The sequence below is a fragment of the Annulohypoxylon truncatum genome (genome assembly GCF_022578515.1).
Source record: "Annulohypoxylon truncatum strain CBS 140777 unplaced genomic scaffold F4807scaffold_27, whole genome shotgun sequence".
Classification (NCBI taxonomy): Eukaryota; Fungi; Ascomycota; class Sordariomycetes; order Xylariales; family Hypoxylaceae; genus Annulohypoxylon; species Annulohypoxylon truncatum.
In genome coordinates, this window is record NW_025953813.1 from 290,888 (window position 1) to 309,338 (window position 18,451).

Here is an 18,451-nt window from a genome sequence, read left to right on the forward strand (position 1 = left end):
AGGGGTAAGTTCTGATAAAGCCGAATCAATTCCGTGAATATATCTATCAGGAAAATCGTAGCTGAGATACACATAGAGTATATCAGAATTCTAGTAGGTTCGTCATTTTATTAGCTTACTTATTACTTCTGACTGTCACGAGGCGGAACTAAGAAGCTAGGGAAGAACGACGTTGTTGCGCGAAGAGCTCTAACTAACCCCTTCCAGGGAACGCGGTATACATACATAAACCTTCCTTTGTCTATAGCTAAAGGCTAGCTGCCAACAGGGCGGCTTTGTACAGGCCGACTCCCGATACCTCTGGCTACCAGCTCTCATGGAGGAAGCTTCTGACACTGACACTTTTTGAACGTCGGGTCTCCTTTTCTCCTATGACTACCTGGTGAGTACCTATACGTATCCAGTACAATAATCCTCAACCATATCTTACAGAACCAGCTCCGACTTTAAACCAATCATCCGCAGCCAATGACTCTTCAGTCGAAGCATAATTGATAATAGTGCTCTTAGTTGTCGTGTATGCGTTGTACGCGTCGATGCCATTTTCGCTGCCGACACCGCTCGAAGTTTTGGCCCCACCCCATGGACTACTCGGGTCGTTTCGATGATGTGTATTCACCCAAGTTATTCCTGCGTCGATCTGTTCCGAGACACGAAAAGCTTGTGCTAGGTCTTGGGTCCAGATTCCGGCTCCGAGACCGAACTCGCTGTCGTTGGCTAGCTCTATGGCCTCCTCTTCTGTTTTGAAAGGGACTACCACGATAACGGGTCCAAATGCTTCCTCGCGCCAGATACGTGTTGTGAGAATGCTCTTTTCCTCGCTTGAGACAAGGATGGTGGGCTGGTAAAAGTACCCTTTCGAGAAATCAGTTCCGTCGAGAGAGCTAACGCCTTGCATCCTACGCCCCCCTACTACAGCCTTGGCTTTTCCACTATTAAGGGCCTCGTCGACCAACGCCTCAACATTCCCAAGCTGTTTTGCTGAAATCAATGGCCCCATGGAGGACTCCATGTTACTCGGAGCGCCCATACGTTGCGTGATGAATTCCGTCTTCACCTTCAACGACTCCAGCAACTGCGGCAATATCTTCTCATCGACAATAATCCTCGTGCTCGCGATACAAGTCTGTCCACTCGCGATAAAACTCCCAAACGCGATCCCGTTAACAGCAAGCTGCACGTCCGCCGTCTCAAACACGATCAGCGGCGCCTTGCCCCCCAACTCGGCCGTATACCTCGCCAAATTCGCCCCCACGATCCCGCCGATCGCGCGCCCCGCCGTCGTGCCTCCCGTAACATCCACCTTCCTCACCAACGGATTCCGCACGAGCGCCTCGCCCGTCGTCCGCCCGTACCCAGGCAACACGCTAAACACACCATCCGGAATCCCGGCCTCCTTCAGAATCCTTCCCAGGACCAACGTCGACAGCGGCGTCAACTCGCTCGGCTTGACGACCACGCTATTCCCCGCCGCCAGCGCAGGCGCCAGTTTCTTCACCGCGATCAACAGCGGGTGATTGAACGGCGTGATCTGCACCACGACGCCCAGCGGCGCGCGCCGCAGGAAATTATGCAGTTTCCCCGTGGTGGGGAGCACGGGCTGTTCTTCGACGCGCAGCAGCGAGGCGTAGTACTTGAACCAGCGCACGAGCGACGGCACCTGCGCCTTCATCTCGCGCACCGCGCGGCCCGTCTGCCGCACCTCGAGGGCGATTAGGTCCGGCAGGGCTGCGGTTAGGAGAGAGGCGCATTTGTCCAGTACGTCGGCGCGGTGGTGGCGTGGGGATTGGGACCAGAGGCCTGATTCGAAGGCGCGTTGGGCGAGCGAGATGGTGCGCTCGACGTCGGTGGGTGAGGCCGCGTGGCAGCTGGTGAGGGGGAAGGGGGTTTTGTTAGATTACAGCTAGGTACCTTGTATGTGTGCATCCTTTGGTATAAAGATGGATCGGAGTCTGAGGTGGACTCACTGCGCAAAGATCTCCCCTATGGCTGGATCTTCTATTGGTATCCTATGATTGCTCGTTAGTCCCGCGCGATAAACCGAACGAAATATCATGAACTCACAACTCCTCTTCTCCCGGCTTCTCTTCGCCAGCCACCCACATTAGATATGTTTCTGCCATTTCAACTGCTGATACCTATCTTTTTAACATAAAAAGGATTGTTAAACGAATAAATGATTATTTAGTTAGGATGTCCGTTAATTCAAGAACTAGTCTGCCCTCGCAGGGCTCCGCACCGGCGATAAAGCTTGTCGGACTTGTCCGGAGTCATCATGTGACTTCCATATACTGCTTCGAAGTTATTACCTTCCTGTCTTGGTGAAGCTATTTGCGAACTTACTTATCTCGTTTCAAATTATTCTGGTGGAATAAATGAAAAGCGAGAGCTACAGATCTTGTACTTGCGAATAACAGATGGACTCGGATCAGCTTAGCTAATCCACAGACCTCTATATTGGTGTATGGGTTAGTTGCATTCATATTCAAGTTAAGCATGATATATATACAATAAAGCCATATAGCAAGTTAAATGGCTTTAGAGAACATAGAGACCCGTTATTAATCGTTATCCTCCCAGAAAACATTTCACGATCTACCAAGGGCATATGGAGACATAGGATTTCTGGCGTATAAGTTAGAAGTCAGATCGCTTTCATGACTATCCTAGCATTCTTGTAAGCTATCTATATCTATGAGTAGTTCGTGAACTCACCAGCATCTTGATTCAGGGGTTCAGAGACTAAATCAATAGGTAGAGAGAGAGCAGTAGAGGGTATTCCCATCATGTGTACGAAGCTGATAGGTTCGCATAGTCTATACTAGACTGAAGATTTCCTTTTCGATCCCCTTTTCCTGTACTGTGGCCAATGCTTGCCCATTCATATATGAGAACAAGAAACACTCTCCCACGAATTGATACTTCTTTTCACTCGTAATTGCCCCGTTATCGTTTTCTCCATCGCCGGGATCTTGCTTAGCCTCTCTCAGCAAGTAGAAAACTGGCCCGCCGTATAAAACCACGACGATGTCTCCAGGCCGCGCATTATGCGGGCAGAGCCCGTAACATTTTTCGCCAAGTTCCTTAGCTACGAAGAAACTGGGGCTCAGACACGGGATGTAAGGAGTCTCCCCCTTAAAGCCGTGAGAATGATACAAGTAGTGCCTAGTAAGGAAGTTTCGGACTGACTCCTTTATTTCGTCTGAATCCTGATAACTCTGGCCGGGTAATACAAATCTTCCGTAATTCGCAGGGTCGAACACTTTCATAAACGCATCCCTGAGCTCGATGGGCAGGTCGGGGAACTCCCAAATTGGAAATCGGTCAATCTTGGAGATTGTGCTTAAACGATGACCGGTAAGCTGCAGTATGTGTGGGTTTACCAAAGTATCCGGCGAGTTGATGAGCTCGACATCTGGTATAGTTGATCCGCTGGCTTGATATGGGCCATCCAGAGAGAGCCCCAAGGTAGAATTGGCCATCCTGTCATCTCCCACGGGCCAGAAACACCATGAAGGGTACTCCAATGTTCCCAGATCCGGAGGTTCTCCGCAATACATCTGCTGCCAGCCCCGGTATTTCATCGTGTGGATGGCTGACAGGATTCTGAGTGATCGGTGCGTGCAGATCCACCAACGAACGAAGTCTGTAAAAACCTTTACAGGTGATTTGGAGTAGTCTACCCTGACGTACGGGGATAGCATCGCATCTTTTGACTCCTTACTAAATTGGAGAAGCGCAAACAATTTATCTCGAAGGTCGGTAGCTTTCAAGCTATGAGCTTTGACAAGTATCTCGAGGATGCCTTCTGCAGCCTTCAGTTGAGCTCCTTGTTTCTCCTCTCCGAGTTGCACGATACTGAACCATATGGACGGCGCGATTGAAGTCCTCAGAACGCCAGCTGGCTGCGACCCAGCTTTGACAAGAGCCGTGCCCAATCTTTCAGTTTGTAGAAAACGTATGGCCGACGAAACCACCGGCCAGGTCACATCGTCAAATCCGCACCGGAAAACTGCGGTTCTCGAGTTCGAAATTTCCTGAAGAACCCACGTCCGTTTGAAATAGTCAAATCCACACTTGTTCCAATCTATTGTGTAAATAATTAGGTCAGGAATTTCAGTGTTGATTATCTTCAACTCAAACTGCTCTCTCTCCTCCGGGCTGTAGGTTCTCGACTGATCATACTCGGTTTGAAACCGTTCTTGTATTTTTTGCAAAGCCGAGAAGCATTTGCGCCTGATAGGTAGATCGACGCTGGTTCCGAGCCATACCACTACACCAATAGCTTCTGCATAGATGTAAGGCATTGAAGCGACCTGGTGAGACCGTTCTGTGGAGTTAGCTTGGTCAATACAGATTGCGTCAACCCACAACTTTCGTGGCAGACCGCTCTCAGGCCTCAAGTGCTTCAGAGCTTCATACAGGTTCGAAGTGATGGCCATATTGTGCGTGAGGCGTTCGAAATTATCTAACGATTCTCGTATCTGAATAATCTCTTCCGTACGAAGATCACCCCAGCAGTATGACAGGGCTTCGTATGCATCATGGCTAGGGTCATCCAGTGATATGTTCGTAATACTGCAGACTAGGGGATCTTCAAACTTTCCTGGGTATAACGAGAGAACACGAGTCTGTCGATGAGCCTCCTGTAAGGGTTTATAGACCTCGAGTCTATCTACCCCGGTCGAGTCTTGCAGGTGTGTAACTTCATTTGGCAAGTGGTCTTCTTGGTCTTTAAACCCTCCTTCCACCTTCATTTCGACTTCATACACATAATTGGTCCATAGCTGAAGCTGTGCCATAGGGAAAATTCGTATGGTGTCGCCCCCCTGCACGACTTGCAACCACGCACATCGAGCTTTGTCATCAGATTCCACGTCCCAGACATTTTCGTGTCTATGTGGCTCTCCCCGCGCGTGTAGGTTCCTCTGGAAGATGAAAGATCCAACCCGCTCATGGCATGTCGGTGTTTCGACGGCAAGGTCGAAGTACGTCTGTGAGCCCTCATATGTACCACCATATCTGGCTGACTCGTCGCTCCAACCTAAGTTACGGAATCAGTTAATCAACTCTTAGCGGACAAGGAAAATGTTTTGGTTAAATTAGACCTTGATCGTGCGATACGGTAGATATCGTCACCCTGGTGACCGAGCTTGTCCGTTTGGGTACTTGAAGCTCGATGTAAGCTTGACGAGGACAGCATTCTCCGACTTCAAGACGGTCCGACCTTTTTACAGAGGCGATCCACCTCCGCCCTTCTTCAATAATAGTAAGGTTTGTCATTTCGATCTAGTTCCTCTAATTAGGTAGGTACATATTCTTCACTCAGGTTTGCACTGGATTTCCTTCGATTTCTCCTATGAGGGGTTCCCCACGGTTACAATCAGGCAGCATTTGATGCTAATTTGGTATCATGCATCGTGAGGATTATTGGGTTAGCGCAGTGAGGAGTTGGCTTTTGAATCCCTGCAAATTTGGTTCATTTGCGACGGATATAAGACCATCATGATCGGATATTAGGGTGGAGAGCCCTTTCAAAACGAGGAGCGATTGTGAGGAATTGGGGCAGGATTCTTCAACAAGGGCCATCCAATGGCCTTGGGCGCCAATAGGTGGGCTCATGACAGATAGGCCAGCCCTAAAGGATCGTGCCGTCGGGATACACATAACCATACTTATTTGCTTCGTAAATAAAACAGATGGGATGCCCAGTCTCTACTTGACCTGGCCCGTAAGTTCCAAATTGTGCGCTTCGTTAAAATTTGCCAGAAAGATCGTGAGTTTGTCTTCTCAAGAAGCCAGGATCCAAGAATTCAAGACTTGGCATTGAGCTATCAATTATCAACAATATTGATCGTCTGATCTTGTAAATCTTGGATCATCATTTATGATAGTTGAAACATGACGAAGTCATAATGCCAGCCCACCATCATGTCAAGGGGTTGAACTGGTTGATAAGAGATTTGAATCTCCAATGCGAGTGATCTGCCCCTTACAAGCATTATAAACCATGGAACAAACCCCATATCCACTACTGAACCCATCTATAGAAGGCGTATTATTGGGAGTCATTTCAAACGATCCAATCTATTCCATGGAATCCAATGATCACACTTAAGCTCATGTACTAGTTAAACAGCCGGCTCCATACAAACAATACGCTAGAATATCCCATCAATTATACCACCTGGTGATTATGTTGAAACGTCGAAGAATATTGTAAACGCAACACAAAGGGTTCGATCCTTTTCATATTAAAGCCGCATGCACCACCTACATGCGCGCCTGCATATGTAGCGAAACAGTTATTAATGCAAGAGGAGCATGATGATGTAAGTCGATCTCCCGTTCGAGACTCGTTGAAGACTAGCCAGCAGCTGATACGTGGGGCATGACTGACCGGGACTCTGACCGGGGCTATAAGAAAGCGTGGCTAAAGTCTAGGGTATTCGTCAGCAAAAACACACCTACATATTAAGAAACATTGGCCAAGTTGAAGAGACAACCATGGAACACAACAGATATTGGTTAGCCTACTTACTTCCCAACTACTAAGAGCATCATACTATGTGATAATTGTGAAACTATCGTATGATGTTAACTAAATTTGTCTCGGACGAAGCTGGCAACGATGCTAATCTTGAATATATATGCTTACCTACTATAATATACATACTTATATAATTATATTATATATATAACTTTTAGGATGCATACGTACGCTGGAAAGAAATGAAGCAAGAAGACTGAAATATATAACATGACTGAATCGAGTTTCCTCGTTCACCCCTCCATCCCTGAATCTCAAATCCGACCTTGCACAGACCAAAGAAATCCGAGGGAACGGTCCAATCTATTTTTCTAATCTATTTTCCGTAGATCAAGAGAGAAGCTCGCGTAAAAAAATCTTCAGCTACTATACTGCTTGGTACTGCGTATGTTTGTATGCACGTACGTTTGCGATGTAACAAGCTAAGCCTCGGCAACATCCTCATACGGACGACTAACAAACCACTTGGAACAATTGGGGAGGGCTAACGGCCATTTTCCCATCACATTAGGCCGTAGTTGGTCAAGTTCTCCCAAAGAAATGCTCAAGTGGGCAAGCTGCAGTGTAGCGCTTTGACTCTAGATATTAGTCTGGTGAGTTTGAAAACGAGACCGGGTGGATCCGAACTTGGAGCAGCTATATTACTATGTAAAAACTGGACGAAACTTTCCGCAAGTAGTAAATAATTACCGACCATTCGAGTCTTCCCATATATGCCAAGACACCGGTGTCTCTATGTCCGGGCCCGGGTTTGAAGCCGGTGCATGCTTAGCGTGATAGGAAAACGGTTAGTATGGAGTCTCGGCTCCCGTCTCCTGGAATTTGTTCTAAGAAGCAGAACGGCTAGGGTTATGTCCTCTTTTCTACCCTCTATCTCACTGTTGATCCTGATTTACTATCAGACATACTATGTCAGGTAATCACTACTCTTAGCTGAAACCCACTAAGTAGCATAGTATGCTCAACCCCAGACATAAACATGTATCTCTGTTGGCTGAAGTCTTGGGTAGGTTGGGCTTTGAGTGGGCAGAACGTAGGTGTGTTTACCTAGGTAGAATTTGATTTGGCTTTGGATGTGTAGGCTCTCCAGTTCGCTACCTATACGGGACCTCGAACAATCTTCAATAGTCGCGGGGTCTCCGTATGCTATAGTACAATAGTTTTATTCCTAGCTTCGATCTATGAAGTACTACCTTCCATGCATCGTACCTATCTTGCTTGGGACGGCGTTGGAAATTCGCCACGTGGGACCCCAGCCGGTACTTTGCAGAAGAGTACCGCAGAAGTACCGCTCTCGAGCAAATGAGTAAGCTCGTCTTGATATCATCGCTTTGACTGACTAGTACGTATACGTAGGTAGGTATGTATATACGTAGTCGTCGATTGGATCTCGGTAGTGACTGAGCATCATCTCAGCTTGCTTGGGTGGGTGGAGTGGCCTAAGCACGTAGGGTATCAGGGGTAAACAAGTCCATACAAGCTTCGGAGACTACGGCACCAATGAACCTGGTGGAATCCATTGATCCGATCGGTGGATAAGTGAGGTCATGCAGGCCTTATCCTTGAGACCTAGGGAGCAAACCTGTATCAAGGACGAACTAATCCAGCCGCACTGACTGGTTGAAGACGGGGAGTTCGCGAATAGCAAACTGTCGGCGAGCTATCATCGGGCTGAGATAATGTTGTTTGGTACGCTAGATTTCCATCAAAGCGCTTGCATACATAGTTCTCCGTTCGCGTGCTCCATTCTGCACCTAACCGAAGATCCACAAGAGCTGAGGGTCAGATCACTGGCTCCGTCGATCGCATCGCATAAATATATCCTTCCCAGCTGTCTCGTGACGACGGCCCTTTAATCCTCTTTCTAGATTTTGTTCCCTGACCTAGTATCCCCTCCTACTGCTAGGTAGGGCTGTAGGAAAAAGCAACGACGTAAACCATTGCCGGTCTAAGACCACCCGGATAAGTTAAGCGACTCAACTTTTGAGTGGTCATCATGGCCCCCTCTATCGAATCGGTAGTTAGCCAATGCCATAAGGCTACGGTGCTTGGCAACAAGATATCAATTCACATGCTCGAATATGTCGGTACCGTCGAAAAGCATGGGCATCAGTTCGACGAATTAGCGCACGACTTCCTAGAGACGTGCCGGATAATGTGGTCGCTCGAGGCCGGATTGACCGAATTCTCCAGAAGCAATCAGAGATTCCCGGTAGAAATGATTACGGAGCTCGAGAAGAAGTTTAGGGCTACAAACACGGATTTTCAGGTGCTAGACCATATGCTGACCCGCCTCCTGGAATACGAAAAGAAGGGCACGATGGGAAAGATTCAGAAGGGATGGCGCAAGATGTTTGCCGACAACGATGTCGAGAAAATGAGGGACAACCTGGCAAAGACTCGAGAGGCACTGAGGATGAGCTCTCTCGTCTTTCAATGGTCTCTCGGGGATGCCAAGATTGACGAGTCGGTTGGTATAGGCTATACGGGCTTGGCTGCCGCGCTCGAACGCATGGATAGAGGGAAGACTGTTGCGGGCATCACGAAACTGAAGTCTCTGAACACCAACAACACCGTCACTCACCAAGTCGACGAAGTCCCGCCCGTTTGGCCGTTACCGCCACAGCCTTTAGCCCATAGCAAAGGCTCGATAACGGACCATTCTTCTACGAAGGAGCACCCCTCTCTTAGGGATCACTCTTCCCTCGGAAGACGTGAAGATAATATTCAAGGTCATGGAGTTCAGCTTCTTCCGGAGATACAACGCGAGCCTTCGTTATCCAATTACACAATCGGTAGCGGTTCTTCTCGTGGCGCGCGAGAGCGCGTGATGTCGACGGTAGAGACCTTAGATCGGTCTCTCGCACATAGTACCGTTGCCTCGGGCTCGGGTCAAATGACGGAGGTGGATACCCTAGTAGAAGAGATGGATTCGTTCGACCCGTATAAGGTTATTCGCTTGAAGGCTGATCCTCTTACTATGCCTCGGTGGAGTCCGCGAAATACATCCGGCGCCGATACGCCCGCTATGAGAGAATCATTGATCTCTGCTGTGGATACGGGCAACCACAAGTTACTAGAGCAGCTTCTTGACCGAGGTGTCTCCCCCAATAGTGGCCCCGATGCCCATATCTTAAACCACGCTATCGCACGCCACGATGCCGAGGCTGTTCGTCTCCTGTTACTCTTCGGATCCGACCCCAACGCCGCCGACAACCGGAATATTACCCCCTTATACTTATCGGTTGAAGAGTCGTTCCGAGAGGCTGCTATCATGCTGATGAAGTACGGCGCGGATGCCAATTCCTCAGCAGGACCAGAAAACGAGACACCTTTCGCTATGTCCGTTCTCGAAGACAAGTTTGATCTCGCCCGCATTCTTCTCACTTACGGAGGCGACGTCAACCATGTCATGGCAAACGGAGACACCGCGCTATTAGCAGCAATTTCCAAGAAGAGAACAAAGAAGATTATCGATATGCTTCTCGAGTATGGTTCAGATGCCAACGTGAAAAACAGAGAGGGTCACACACCGCTTTTCGAAGCCATCAATTCCAACCGCCTTGAAATTGTTACTAGCCTTCTAGATCACGGAGCGAATCCCAACCTCCCCGGACCAAAGCATATGTTATGGCCTGCGGTAGGGTCGCCTCGCATTCTTGAGATATTACTTGCTCGTGGCGCCGATCCCAAGAAAGCCCCTGGAGTTATGGAATTGGCAACTTCCATCAACAATAAAGAATCTGTTCGAGTATTGCTCAAAGCCGGCGTCGATCCTAACGCCAAAAAGGATGGTATCTATACACCACTTTGCTCATCTATTCGAGACAACCGTGCCGACATCTTTGAGCTGCTTCTTGCCAATGGCGCAGGTAAGTCACTAGTAACCCGCTATATTGGTTTTTTTCCTTTTTTTGAAGGATGTCAGAGTATCCGAGGCTAACTGGCGATTACTGTTGAATAGACCCCAATACACCCAGCGCTGAATATCCCGCTTTCAAGTGTGTGACGCATTACCGAACCCAATACCTAGCGCCATTAGTGGCTGCCGGCGCCGACCTAAACAACCCCAAGGGTATCCTAGAAACTGCAGTCCAATGCAAGAACGTCGAGGCTCTTTACTGGTTGCTCGACACCGGAAAAGTTTCGCCCAACGACAAGACCCCCAAGACCGGTGCCACACCCTTGACTACGGCGATCCGTGAGAACCGCGCTGACTTAGTGGTAAGGACTTCTAGAAACCAAAAGATTTTCTCTTTTTCCTCCAGAGTACCAGTGACGAGTTGCTAATAACGTTTTGGCACTGAATAGGACTTCCTCCTATCGCGCGGCGCCGATCCCAACGTTCGAGGAGAGAACTGGCCGGTCTGCATGGCCGTGCGCCAACCTATGATTCTAAAGCGATTGTTACCTGCATTGGCGGAACCGCGCGCCTTCAAGGGAGTCATGGAGATGGCTGTCGTAGCTAACCAACTGGAAAGCATTAAGTTGTTATTGAAGGCTGGTGTGAGCGTAGAGGACCGTAACGGAGGTGTCTTCTCGCCGTTAACAACGGCTATTCGTGAAGATCGTAAGGAGATCGTTCACTACTTATTAGTAAGATAGCCCCCTAGAACATGCGCCTACTAAAATGAAGCCTGCATGACTAACACGACTATGATATAGGAGGAGGCCAATGCTGATGTCAACGCGCCTGGTGAACATCTGCCCATCGTTAAAGCGCTGCGAAGACTACACGGTGCAGACACAGAGATTGTCGAGTTATTATTAAGATACGGCGCGGACCCGAACAAGATCTACCGCGGCCACAACGCCTACATCCAGGCTATTGAGAATGGAGACGCTGAAGTGCTCAAGCTCATGATAGATAAGGCCGGTGTCGACCTCAATGCTAAAGACGATTCTGGAATGACGATAATCGAGATCGCCGAGCACCGGGGTTGGGACGAGGGTAAGCAGCTATTATTAGCTGCGAAGTCATTGTAGGGAAAACTGAACCTACTATTAAATACCGCTCATTAATTACTTTCCCTTTGTCACCAATACTTCTGATATCCATTGTCTTATAAGGTTGGTTCAGGTAAATGTATGAATAAACGACGGCCGGTCATGGCAGATCTATCCTCACTTTAAGGGGATTTATTTGTCTGCTATATGTTGAAGCATAAATCATTTACTGCGATTTCAACAGCACATATGGATATCTACAGAGCTATAGCTTAATGATGAAACATCGTGAAGTTATTTCGATCATGTGCATGGAATAATTCGAGGACGAAACTGCTGAAGCAGATGAACTAAAAAGCCATAATACGGAAATTACACCATGAAAACATCAGTAATAATCATACCTACACGACGCACAGCACCGATGAAACGCTTGGAAAATGATGGGTACCTAGAGTTGTCCTACGAAACATTATCTGTGTAACCACCCCTTTTCAAACCCTTTTCAGTCTTCCAAGGGATGCAATTCATATAATTAGGTACACCACAATTTCTCCACTAAGATTTTCCTTCAATCTGTAAGCCGATATGGATTTTAGAATAGTAGAATAGGTATAGATGAACTATTAATTAAGAATCGAACTTGGTGATAAATATCTCGAACTTCCTTACACAAAGAGGCAAGGGAAGCAACAGGCTATAGTGGATGCTTCTCAGAATACCTAACAATTTAATGTAATCCTCAATTTGAAGGATGAAGCAAACTGCAACATGACGATACACGATTCGGAGATTTGTGATGTAACACTGAGTTCCGAGTTTTGTTATTAATTATCCTAATCATCATAATCCGCAGGTTCATTCCCATATTTGATATCAGATTTTGGGATCATGTTAGTTCTTGTCACGGTGCCACAGGCAACATCGGCCGTTACGCCGTTAACAGCCTCCTAACAAGATTCACCAAGTATGATGACGTCTTCTCATTGGGTCGTGGCTGCACCGGCGTCGATGCCATCATCAATGTATACAGCGGGTGGCCGGGCTCAAGCTCAGGCAGCACGAAAGCTACGACACCTTGAAAGGTTATCACCTTCCGGAAACATGTTAAGCTAACATCTAAAGTCCGACCCACCCATCTACATCCTTACCGGAGTCTCTGCCGAGACGTTCTTTGCCACTCCGGGTCACGGCGACTTCACGCCTCGGACCCACCGATGCTGGGATGCGCAGCGGAAGAGACTGGGGATCTGGGGTACTGGGAACAAGCCTTTGCATCGGACTACTGAGAGAGTAGGCACTGAAGGCGAGATGTGAGGAATCTCGGCAGAACTTTCGGTCTTATATTGGCTGGTTCTACTAGCCTTTCATTGCGGATGGGACGTAGATCCTCAAGGCTCTTAACAACGAGAAATTAGTATTGCGTATTACAGCTCTCCAGGATTTTCTGCAGTGGAATCCATCTATCTAGAGCCTGGCCGGTAGTTCTATACCAATTATTAGTATAAAGAAGCCGATTAATATTTAGCAATGAATTCACCCCTTTCTTGGATTCTTGCCTGCTGTTACTCCACAGCAGCTTGGGCTTATGGTATAACAATTCCCCTTTGATTATCGTACTTCAATGTCTTCAACGGAAAACCGGCAATGTCATCACCTTGGACATATTTATAGGTTGGTGATAGCTTCATATTTGGGTCTTGGTACATGACGCTAAGATGCGTACTATGCAGTCCTTACCCAAAGGTTGAGGCGGCTAATCGATACACCTAGCTAGCGTTTAGTCAAGTTTATGCGATTTCTGTCGTACAAGGTTGATACTAAGAAACCCGGTCCCATTCAGTTGGGAAGCTACACATCACTTCGCTATTCGGAATGTAGGTGGTTTAGATCCACTCCGAGATCGGATAGAGATTTGAAGTCGAATCTGTGCTAATATTTCGCTTTAATGGAAACATGTGCTTGCTGACTCATTACTTCGCTCCTGAACGAGCTAAGTACGTTGAGAAAAGTGGAATGGAAGTAGGGAATATTTACCTATTTCGTTCATAAATAGCATACATAAAGCGCGGCCGCCCCACTTAGAGCCTCTCTAAATCTGCCCCTGGCGGTACATAAAAATATCTTCTTCATCCCGCGCCAAGCCTAGGTGAAGAAATGCTATGATTGGTCAATGCGCGGTTTTCTATGATAGAATCGAGGAGTTTTAAGAGTTCGAGGAGGAAAGCGCGAGTGGGGCAGACGCGTTGTCAGGCAAGACAGGCCGATAGACGATAATCACGCGATGGTGAGAAAAGCTAAGTTGGGATTAGCGAAATGATGATAAGGAGCGACCTGGGCAACCGGTGGAGATTGCCCAGGTAACTTAGGTGACTGCCATACGCACGACCCATTGTAGTTCCCTGTTGCCGTTTGCTTTCGAGCCGTGATAAGAATTTCTAGACCTTTCTTCCGTTTCGATATTTTTCTCACTAAAATTCAAACGGCCTAATCCAAACTGCCTAATCCCAAACTATAACAATCACCTCCATCATCATCAAACAACCGCACATCTCGACGCATAACTCAATCACTATCACCACTACTCTCATCATCTTTCACGATGTCTACTGCTTTCGTTCAACGTCCGGCTCCGGCCTTCACTGCCACCACCGTCTTCCCTGGCGGTGAGTTCAAGGACATCTCGTTGTCCGACTACCTTGGTCAATGGTGAGTTTTTTCCTCCTTCCCCCTCCCTCGCCGACATCGCTCATCCCTCCTCATTTTCGTTTCGTCTCCATTTGTACGATTTTGAAGCATGTCGAATGTGTCAAACTGACCATCGCCAACAGGGTTGTCCTCCTTTTCTACCCCATGGACTTCACCTTCGTATGCCCGACCGAGATCATCCAGTACAACGACTCCCTACCTCGTTTCCGCTCCATCAACACCACCGTCCTCGGTGTCTCCACCGACTCTCACTTCACCCATCTAGCCTGGACCGAGAAGCCTCGCAAGCAGGGTGGCCTTGGCTCCGACTTGCAGCTTCCTCTCGTCGCCGACAAGTCCCACAAGATCTCTCGCAGCTACGGCGTCCTCATCGAGGATGAAGGTGTTGCCCTCCGCGGTCTCTTCATCATCGACCCCAAGGGTATCCTCCGCCAGATCACCGTCAACGACCTGCCCGTCGGCCGCGACGTCGAGGAGACGATCCGTCTCGTCCAAGCTTTCCAGTTCACCGACGAGCACGGCGAAGTCTGCCCCGCCGGATGGCAGAACGGCAGCAAGGGAATGAAGGCCGACCCTAAGGGAAGCCTGGAATACTTCTCTACCACGGGTGAGAATGGCAACGCCAACGGAAATGGTGAGTCTAAGAAGCGAGCCAGAGTGGAGTAGGGGATGCAAGCCACCTGTTGGGGAAAAATTGGAGAAGTTTATGGCCGCTGACGTCAAGTAGGCGGTATTGCTGTACGTTAGGTTTTCTGAGGTTTCTGAGCATCGGGCTACGGCCCTGCCTTAATATTATTAGACGGAGAATTGCAGATTGCTATTCATATGGGAATGCTTCACGAATTGACACGATCTTTTCTGTCTGGGGATATTGAGACGTCTGTCCAATCAGCTCGGTACGATGCGATAGGTAGCCGTGCCTCAATATTTCAAGATTAATTCCGAGATCTCCAACTCGGCCTCACATCTGCCGAGCCGTTCCAGCTCGTCGGGACCCAAACGGTCATCTCTCTCTGTACCGTACTTTGGTATGTGGTCAACTCCTACAACCCTACCTACATGATACCCATCGCCCTATCGTGAAAATGTGATAGCATGATTCCCAAAGCACCCAATTTCGCACATTATGCACAATTGCCCATGTCTCCCCGGATACCCAATGCCAAGATTAGAATACATCCTCAGGGGTGAAACCATGCGGGGAAATTCGTTGGAGGTGCGGAGGAGATGCGCCACTTGAAAAGGGAAAGAGATTACGAGAGGATGACTGAATAATCCCATTCAATTGAACATCATTCTTTCCTTTCTCCCACCAAGTATTAGTACACTAGGCCGTAAATATTGAACTAACAGACATAGTATGACCATAGACACTCAAGCCATCTTGCCTAAACTTCCTACACCAAGAACCCACGATAGTACCGTTTCTTCCATAACACAATCACACTCGCAGAACCTTGATTGCCGCCTCCAAGCTCTCTATCTCCCGGGCTAAGGCTTGTCGTTGGTTTTTCGTCCCCATATCCTCACCTGCGATCATCTCAAGCTGCTCCGGATCGAGACTCATCGTGAACTCTGGACTTAGGATCCTAAGAGGGCTCTTTTCGCCGTCGAGTAAGAAGTCGTTGACAACTTGCTGACAGACGGCATCGACAAAACGTTCGCGGGACATGTTATAGTAGCATATCAGAGTGTCCACAATATCCTCACAGGTTTTTTGGACGTTGTCTTTCATCGTGGTGGGCTGACTTGTCACCCGCGATTCGGCTCGCTCATATTCGGACTCGCCTTCTTCGTTTTCGTCACCAGCCGCGTCAGTTTTGTTGCGCGCGAGTATACGCTGCTCCCGCCTCTTCTCGAGATTTTCACTGAACTTATGGCTGAAAGTACTGGGTCTACCTCGACGCTCAGTCGCGAGGAGGTAATGAGCATGGTCCATAGCTCGACGATACGCGTCGCGCAGTTGGTCAAGAAGAATAACTTCCCAAAGTTGGTTCCTAACTTGGGTATCCGGACAGAGCTTGCTAAAAAGTTGGAACACATAGTCGTGGACCATATTGATGGCCTTGCTGGTGTGCGAGAGCACTAGTGGCTCCCATTTCTCAGACTGTTCCTCGAATACTATCGCTAGTATAGGGCCCCCGAACTAAAAATCATTGCTTAGTATCCCGATCAAGAATGCTGGAGAGCAAGACACTTACTGTTCCAACTTCAGGCCCACGGCTAGCCTCGTACGTCCCGATGACATGTTCCAGAAGCGGGTCATCCGAGGGCTCCGGGCATTCATATTCATCGATATGAATGATCTGGGATAATTCCGGATACTTGTTGAGGGGAATCTTGAAAGAAACGTCCCCTTCCTTGCGAGTGGGAGTGACTTCTTGGTCCTCCAACTCCGGGCCGAAATGTCTCTTATGTCCCCTTTTTAGCACAACGTGGGACAAAGCCTCGTTCAGTTCCATCGCTCTGGTAGCAAGCTTCAAATTTGGCTCCGATTTGAAGATGGGATTCCCGGTATAGTACCCATTGAGGGCGTGTTGCGTTATTTCCTGAAACCGAGACGCGATCCTCCCCAAGTAAAGTCTTTGGGAGCTCTGGTCGGATCGGGACGGCCCCATGGCCTCTAGCTCAGACTTACGGAGATTCAGACGGTTTTCGATGTCTGCTTTTACGTGGGGCAGCTCACGCTTGGAGATAGACATCAATAGTTCGCTGAGGCGGGTCTGTAAGGACTCGATACCGCAGCGATTTGCGACCGATGTCCAAGGAGGCCCCGCAAAGAAAGCCTTCTCTGCGGCAAGGCGGTCGGATATAGACGAATTGCTATCGTCTGCGCTGCGATTCTTCACCACGCAATAGCCGAGAGTAAGCCTGTTGCGCTTGCCCTGGACTAAGTCTATGACTGCGCTTTGGGTGGCCTGTTCCATAGCGAGATCAGGTTTTGTCAGCACTCCCATCGTTCTAATACCATCTGGGTCCGCCGTCTCGGCGAGCTTGAGGATCTCCTGAGTGGCAATATCAACGTTGCAAGGCATGACCGCAAGAATACTATTGACTTATCAGCTAAGAAATCTAGTCAAGGGCTAGGACACGAACATCGTTCTACTATTCTCCATATACGACTTGACCATGTTTCGAACCATGGTAACATCGCTTTCAGTGGTAAGTCCTAATACCTATTAGCAGGCCCTTGAGGAATCTGTACGTGATAGCTCACCAGGTGTTGCGACCCGGAATATTCCCGGAACATCGATCACCGTCAGGTGGGTTTGCTGTCGAAAGGTTCAGTTTTCGGTTACAGCATAAGGTGCACGAGACTTTACATCAGGTCCACTAATTTCAATTTTCAAAATATCTTGACTGAAGGCTCCGATTCCTTCGTCGAACATACTAAAATCGGATTCGCTCATTCGGAGGCCCATTGCCTCATTCGCCTTGAAAGAAATATTAGTTGATGAAAAATGACTAAGTTGGCACCATGATTCAACATACCTCTTCGAAGATTTCAGCGAGTTGGTCATTGTCAAGCTCCGTGATCTGGCGCTGGAACTGGAAGAGACGAGTCTTGAGTGTCTCGTTCGCATCTGGACGAGGGATGATCGACACAGAAACACTTTTACGCGGCTCGCGGGAACAGGTTATCTGGGTGGCGTAGCGGGTGCATAGTCCGGCGGCTCGAGGGAACGAGAACCCAGTCAAACTCTCGAGGACCGAGCTCTTTCCGGAAGACTGGTCTCCTACCACAATAAGCTACAAGGAGGTAAGATATCCGTTAATTAACTTGCGACTCAAATAAGGGTATATACGTACTTGAGGAAGAGGAATAATTGCTCCGACGCTTAATTCTCTCAGCTTATCAACCTTGTTAAGGACAGCCGGGTTCCCTAATCCAACTTCGGAGGTCGCCATGATAATGATGATGAGTATTTGATAGTTTCGACTTAGAATATAGAGAAAGCGGGACAGATAAAGTAGGTTTAGTAGAATATATTGTGGAAGACAGGTACGTAGATTGGCACGACTTTTCGAACTGAGAGTATGGCATGCATATATACCTCTTCAATAAGCTGGGAACCGCGAGTTCATAACAGCCAGATCTCATAAAACTGTTTGCCATAGAGCACCCATGTACCCGGGTAACCGGAAGGACTGCTTCATCTTGCGTCTTGCCGTCGTCGTTTGCTGGATCATTGCCGTTGGATAATTCTAATTCTAGGGATATGGCTGCAGTAGTATCCATTGCTG

At 48.3% G+C, this 18,451-nt stretch overlaps 5 protein-coding genes across 5 annotated transcripts; 2 read left to right on the forward strand and 3 right to left on the reverse strand.

The window, feature by feature from the left end:
* Positions 1-254: 254 nt before the first annotated feature.
* Positions 255-2,345, reverse strand: F4807DRAFT_434742 (aldehyde dehydrogenase). The gene is made up of 3 exons (XM_047998829.1): positions 2,065-2,345; positions 1,968-2,009; positions 255-1,868 (listed from the first exon to the last, which is right to left on the reverse strand). The coding sequence occupies exons 1-3, from the start codon at positions 2,121-2,123 to the stop codon at positions 416-418; spliced, it is 1,554 nt and encodes a 517-aa protein (XP_047852003.1). The 5' UTR covers positions 2,124-2,345; the 3' UTR covers positions 255-415.
* Positions 2,346-2,750: 405 nt separating this feature from the next.
* On the reverse strand, positions 2,751-5,512 carry F4807DRAFT_179257 (heterokaryon incompatibility protein-domain-containing protein). The gene is made up of 2 exons (XM_047993554.1): positions 5,109-5,512; positions 2,751-5,044 (listed from the first exon to the last, which is right to left on the reverse strand). The coding sequence occupies exons 1-2, from the start codon at positions 5,281-5,283 to the stop codon at positions 2,817-2,819; spliced, it is 2,403 nt and encodes an 800-aa protein (XP_047852004.1). The 5' UTR covers positions 5,284-5,512; the 3' UTR covers positions 2,751-2,816.
* A 2,788-nt stretch (positions 5,513-8,300) lies between these two features.
* Positions 8,301-11,848, forward strand: F4807DRAFT_434749 (ankyrin repeat-containing domain protein). Its single transcript, XM_047998830.1, has 4 exons — positions 8,301-10,422; positions 10,515-10,774; positions 10,862-11,146; positions 11,216-11,848. Exons 1-4 carry the CDS (start codon positions 8,547-8,549, stop codon positions 11,534-11,536), a joined length of 2,742 nt encoding a protein of 913 aa, XP_047852005.1. The 5' UTR covers positions 8,301-8,546; the 3' UTR covers positions 11,537-11,848.
* A 2,031-nt stretch (positions 11,849-13,879) lies between these two features.
* Positions 13,880-15,516, forward strand: F4807DRAFT_434757 (AhpC/TSA family protein). Its single transcript, XM_047998831.1, has one exon. The coding sequence runs from the start codon at positions 14,204-14,206 to the stop codon at positions 14,870-14,872; it is 669 nt and encodes a 222-aa protein (XP_047852006.1). The 5' UTR covers positions 13,880-14,203; the 3' UTR covers positions 14,873-15,516.
* A 131-nt stretch (positions 15,517-15,647) lies between these two features.
* F4807DRAFT_462639 (interferon-induced GTP-binding protein Mx2) lies at positions 15,648-18,115 on the reverse strand (the record flags this gene model as incomplete). The annotated part of the gene is made up of 7 exons (XM_048001859.1): positions 15,648-16,352; positions 16,408-17,254; positions 17,303-17,375; positions 17,424-17,478; positions 17,530-17,640; positions 17,699-17,956; positions 18,017-18,115. 7 exons carry the CDS (start codon positions 18,113-18,115, stop codon positions 15,648-15,650), a joined length of 2,148 nt encoding a protein of 715 aa, XP_047852007.1.
* Positions 18,116-18,451: the final 336 nt, after the last annotated feature.

Coding starts and splice junctions, on each gene's coding strand:
- F4807DRAFT_434742 (XM_047998829.1), bottom strand. CDS start 2,123: ATGGCAGAAACATATCTAATGTGGGTGGCTGGCGAAGAGAAGCCGGGA. Junction 2,010..2,064: donor AAGCCGGGAGAAGAGGAGTT/GTGAGTTCATGA, acceptor GAGCAATCATAG/GATACCAATAGAAGATCCAG. Junction 1,869..1,967: donor ATAGGGGAGATCTTTGCGCA/GTGAGTCCACCT, acceptor CCCCCTCACCAG/CTGCCACGCGGCCTCACCCA.
- F4807DRAFT_179257 (XM_047993554.1), bottom strand. CDS start 5,283: ATGACAAACCTTACTATTATTGAAGAAGGGCGGAGGTGGATCGCCTCT. Junction 5,045..5,108: donor TACCGTATCGCACGATCAAG/GTCTAATTTAAC, acceptor TCCGTAACTTAG/GTTGGAGCGACGAGTCAGCC.
- F4807DRAFT_434757 (XM_047998831.1), top strand. CDS start 14,204: ATGGTGAGTTTTTTCCTCCTTCCCCCTCCCTCGCCGACATCGCTCATC.
- F4807DRAFT_434749 (XM_047998830.1), top strand. CDS start 8,547: ATGGCCCCCTCTATCGAATCGGTAGTTAGCCAATGCCATAAGGCTACG. Junction 10,775..10,861: donor AGAACCGCGCTGACTTAGTG/GTAAGGACTTCT, acceptor GGCACTGAATAG/GACTTCCTCCTATCGCGCGG. Junction 11,147..11,215: donor AGATCGTTCACTACTTATTA/GTAAGATAGCCC, acceptor ACTATGATATAG/GAGGAGGCCAATGCTGATGT.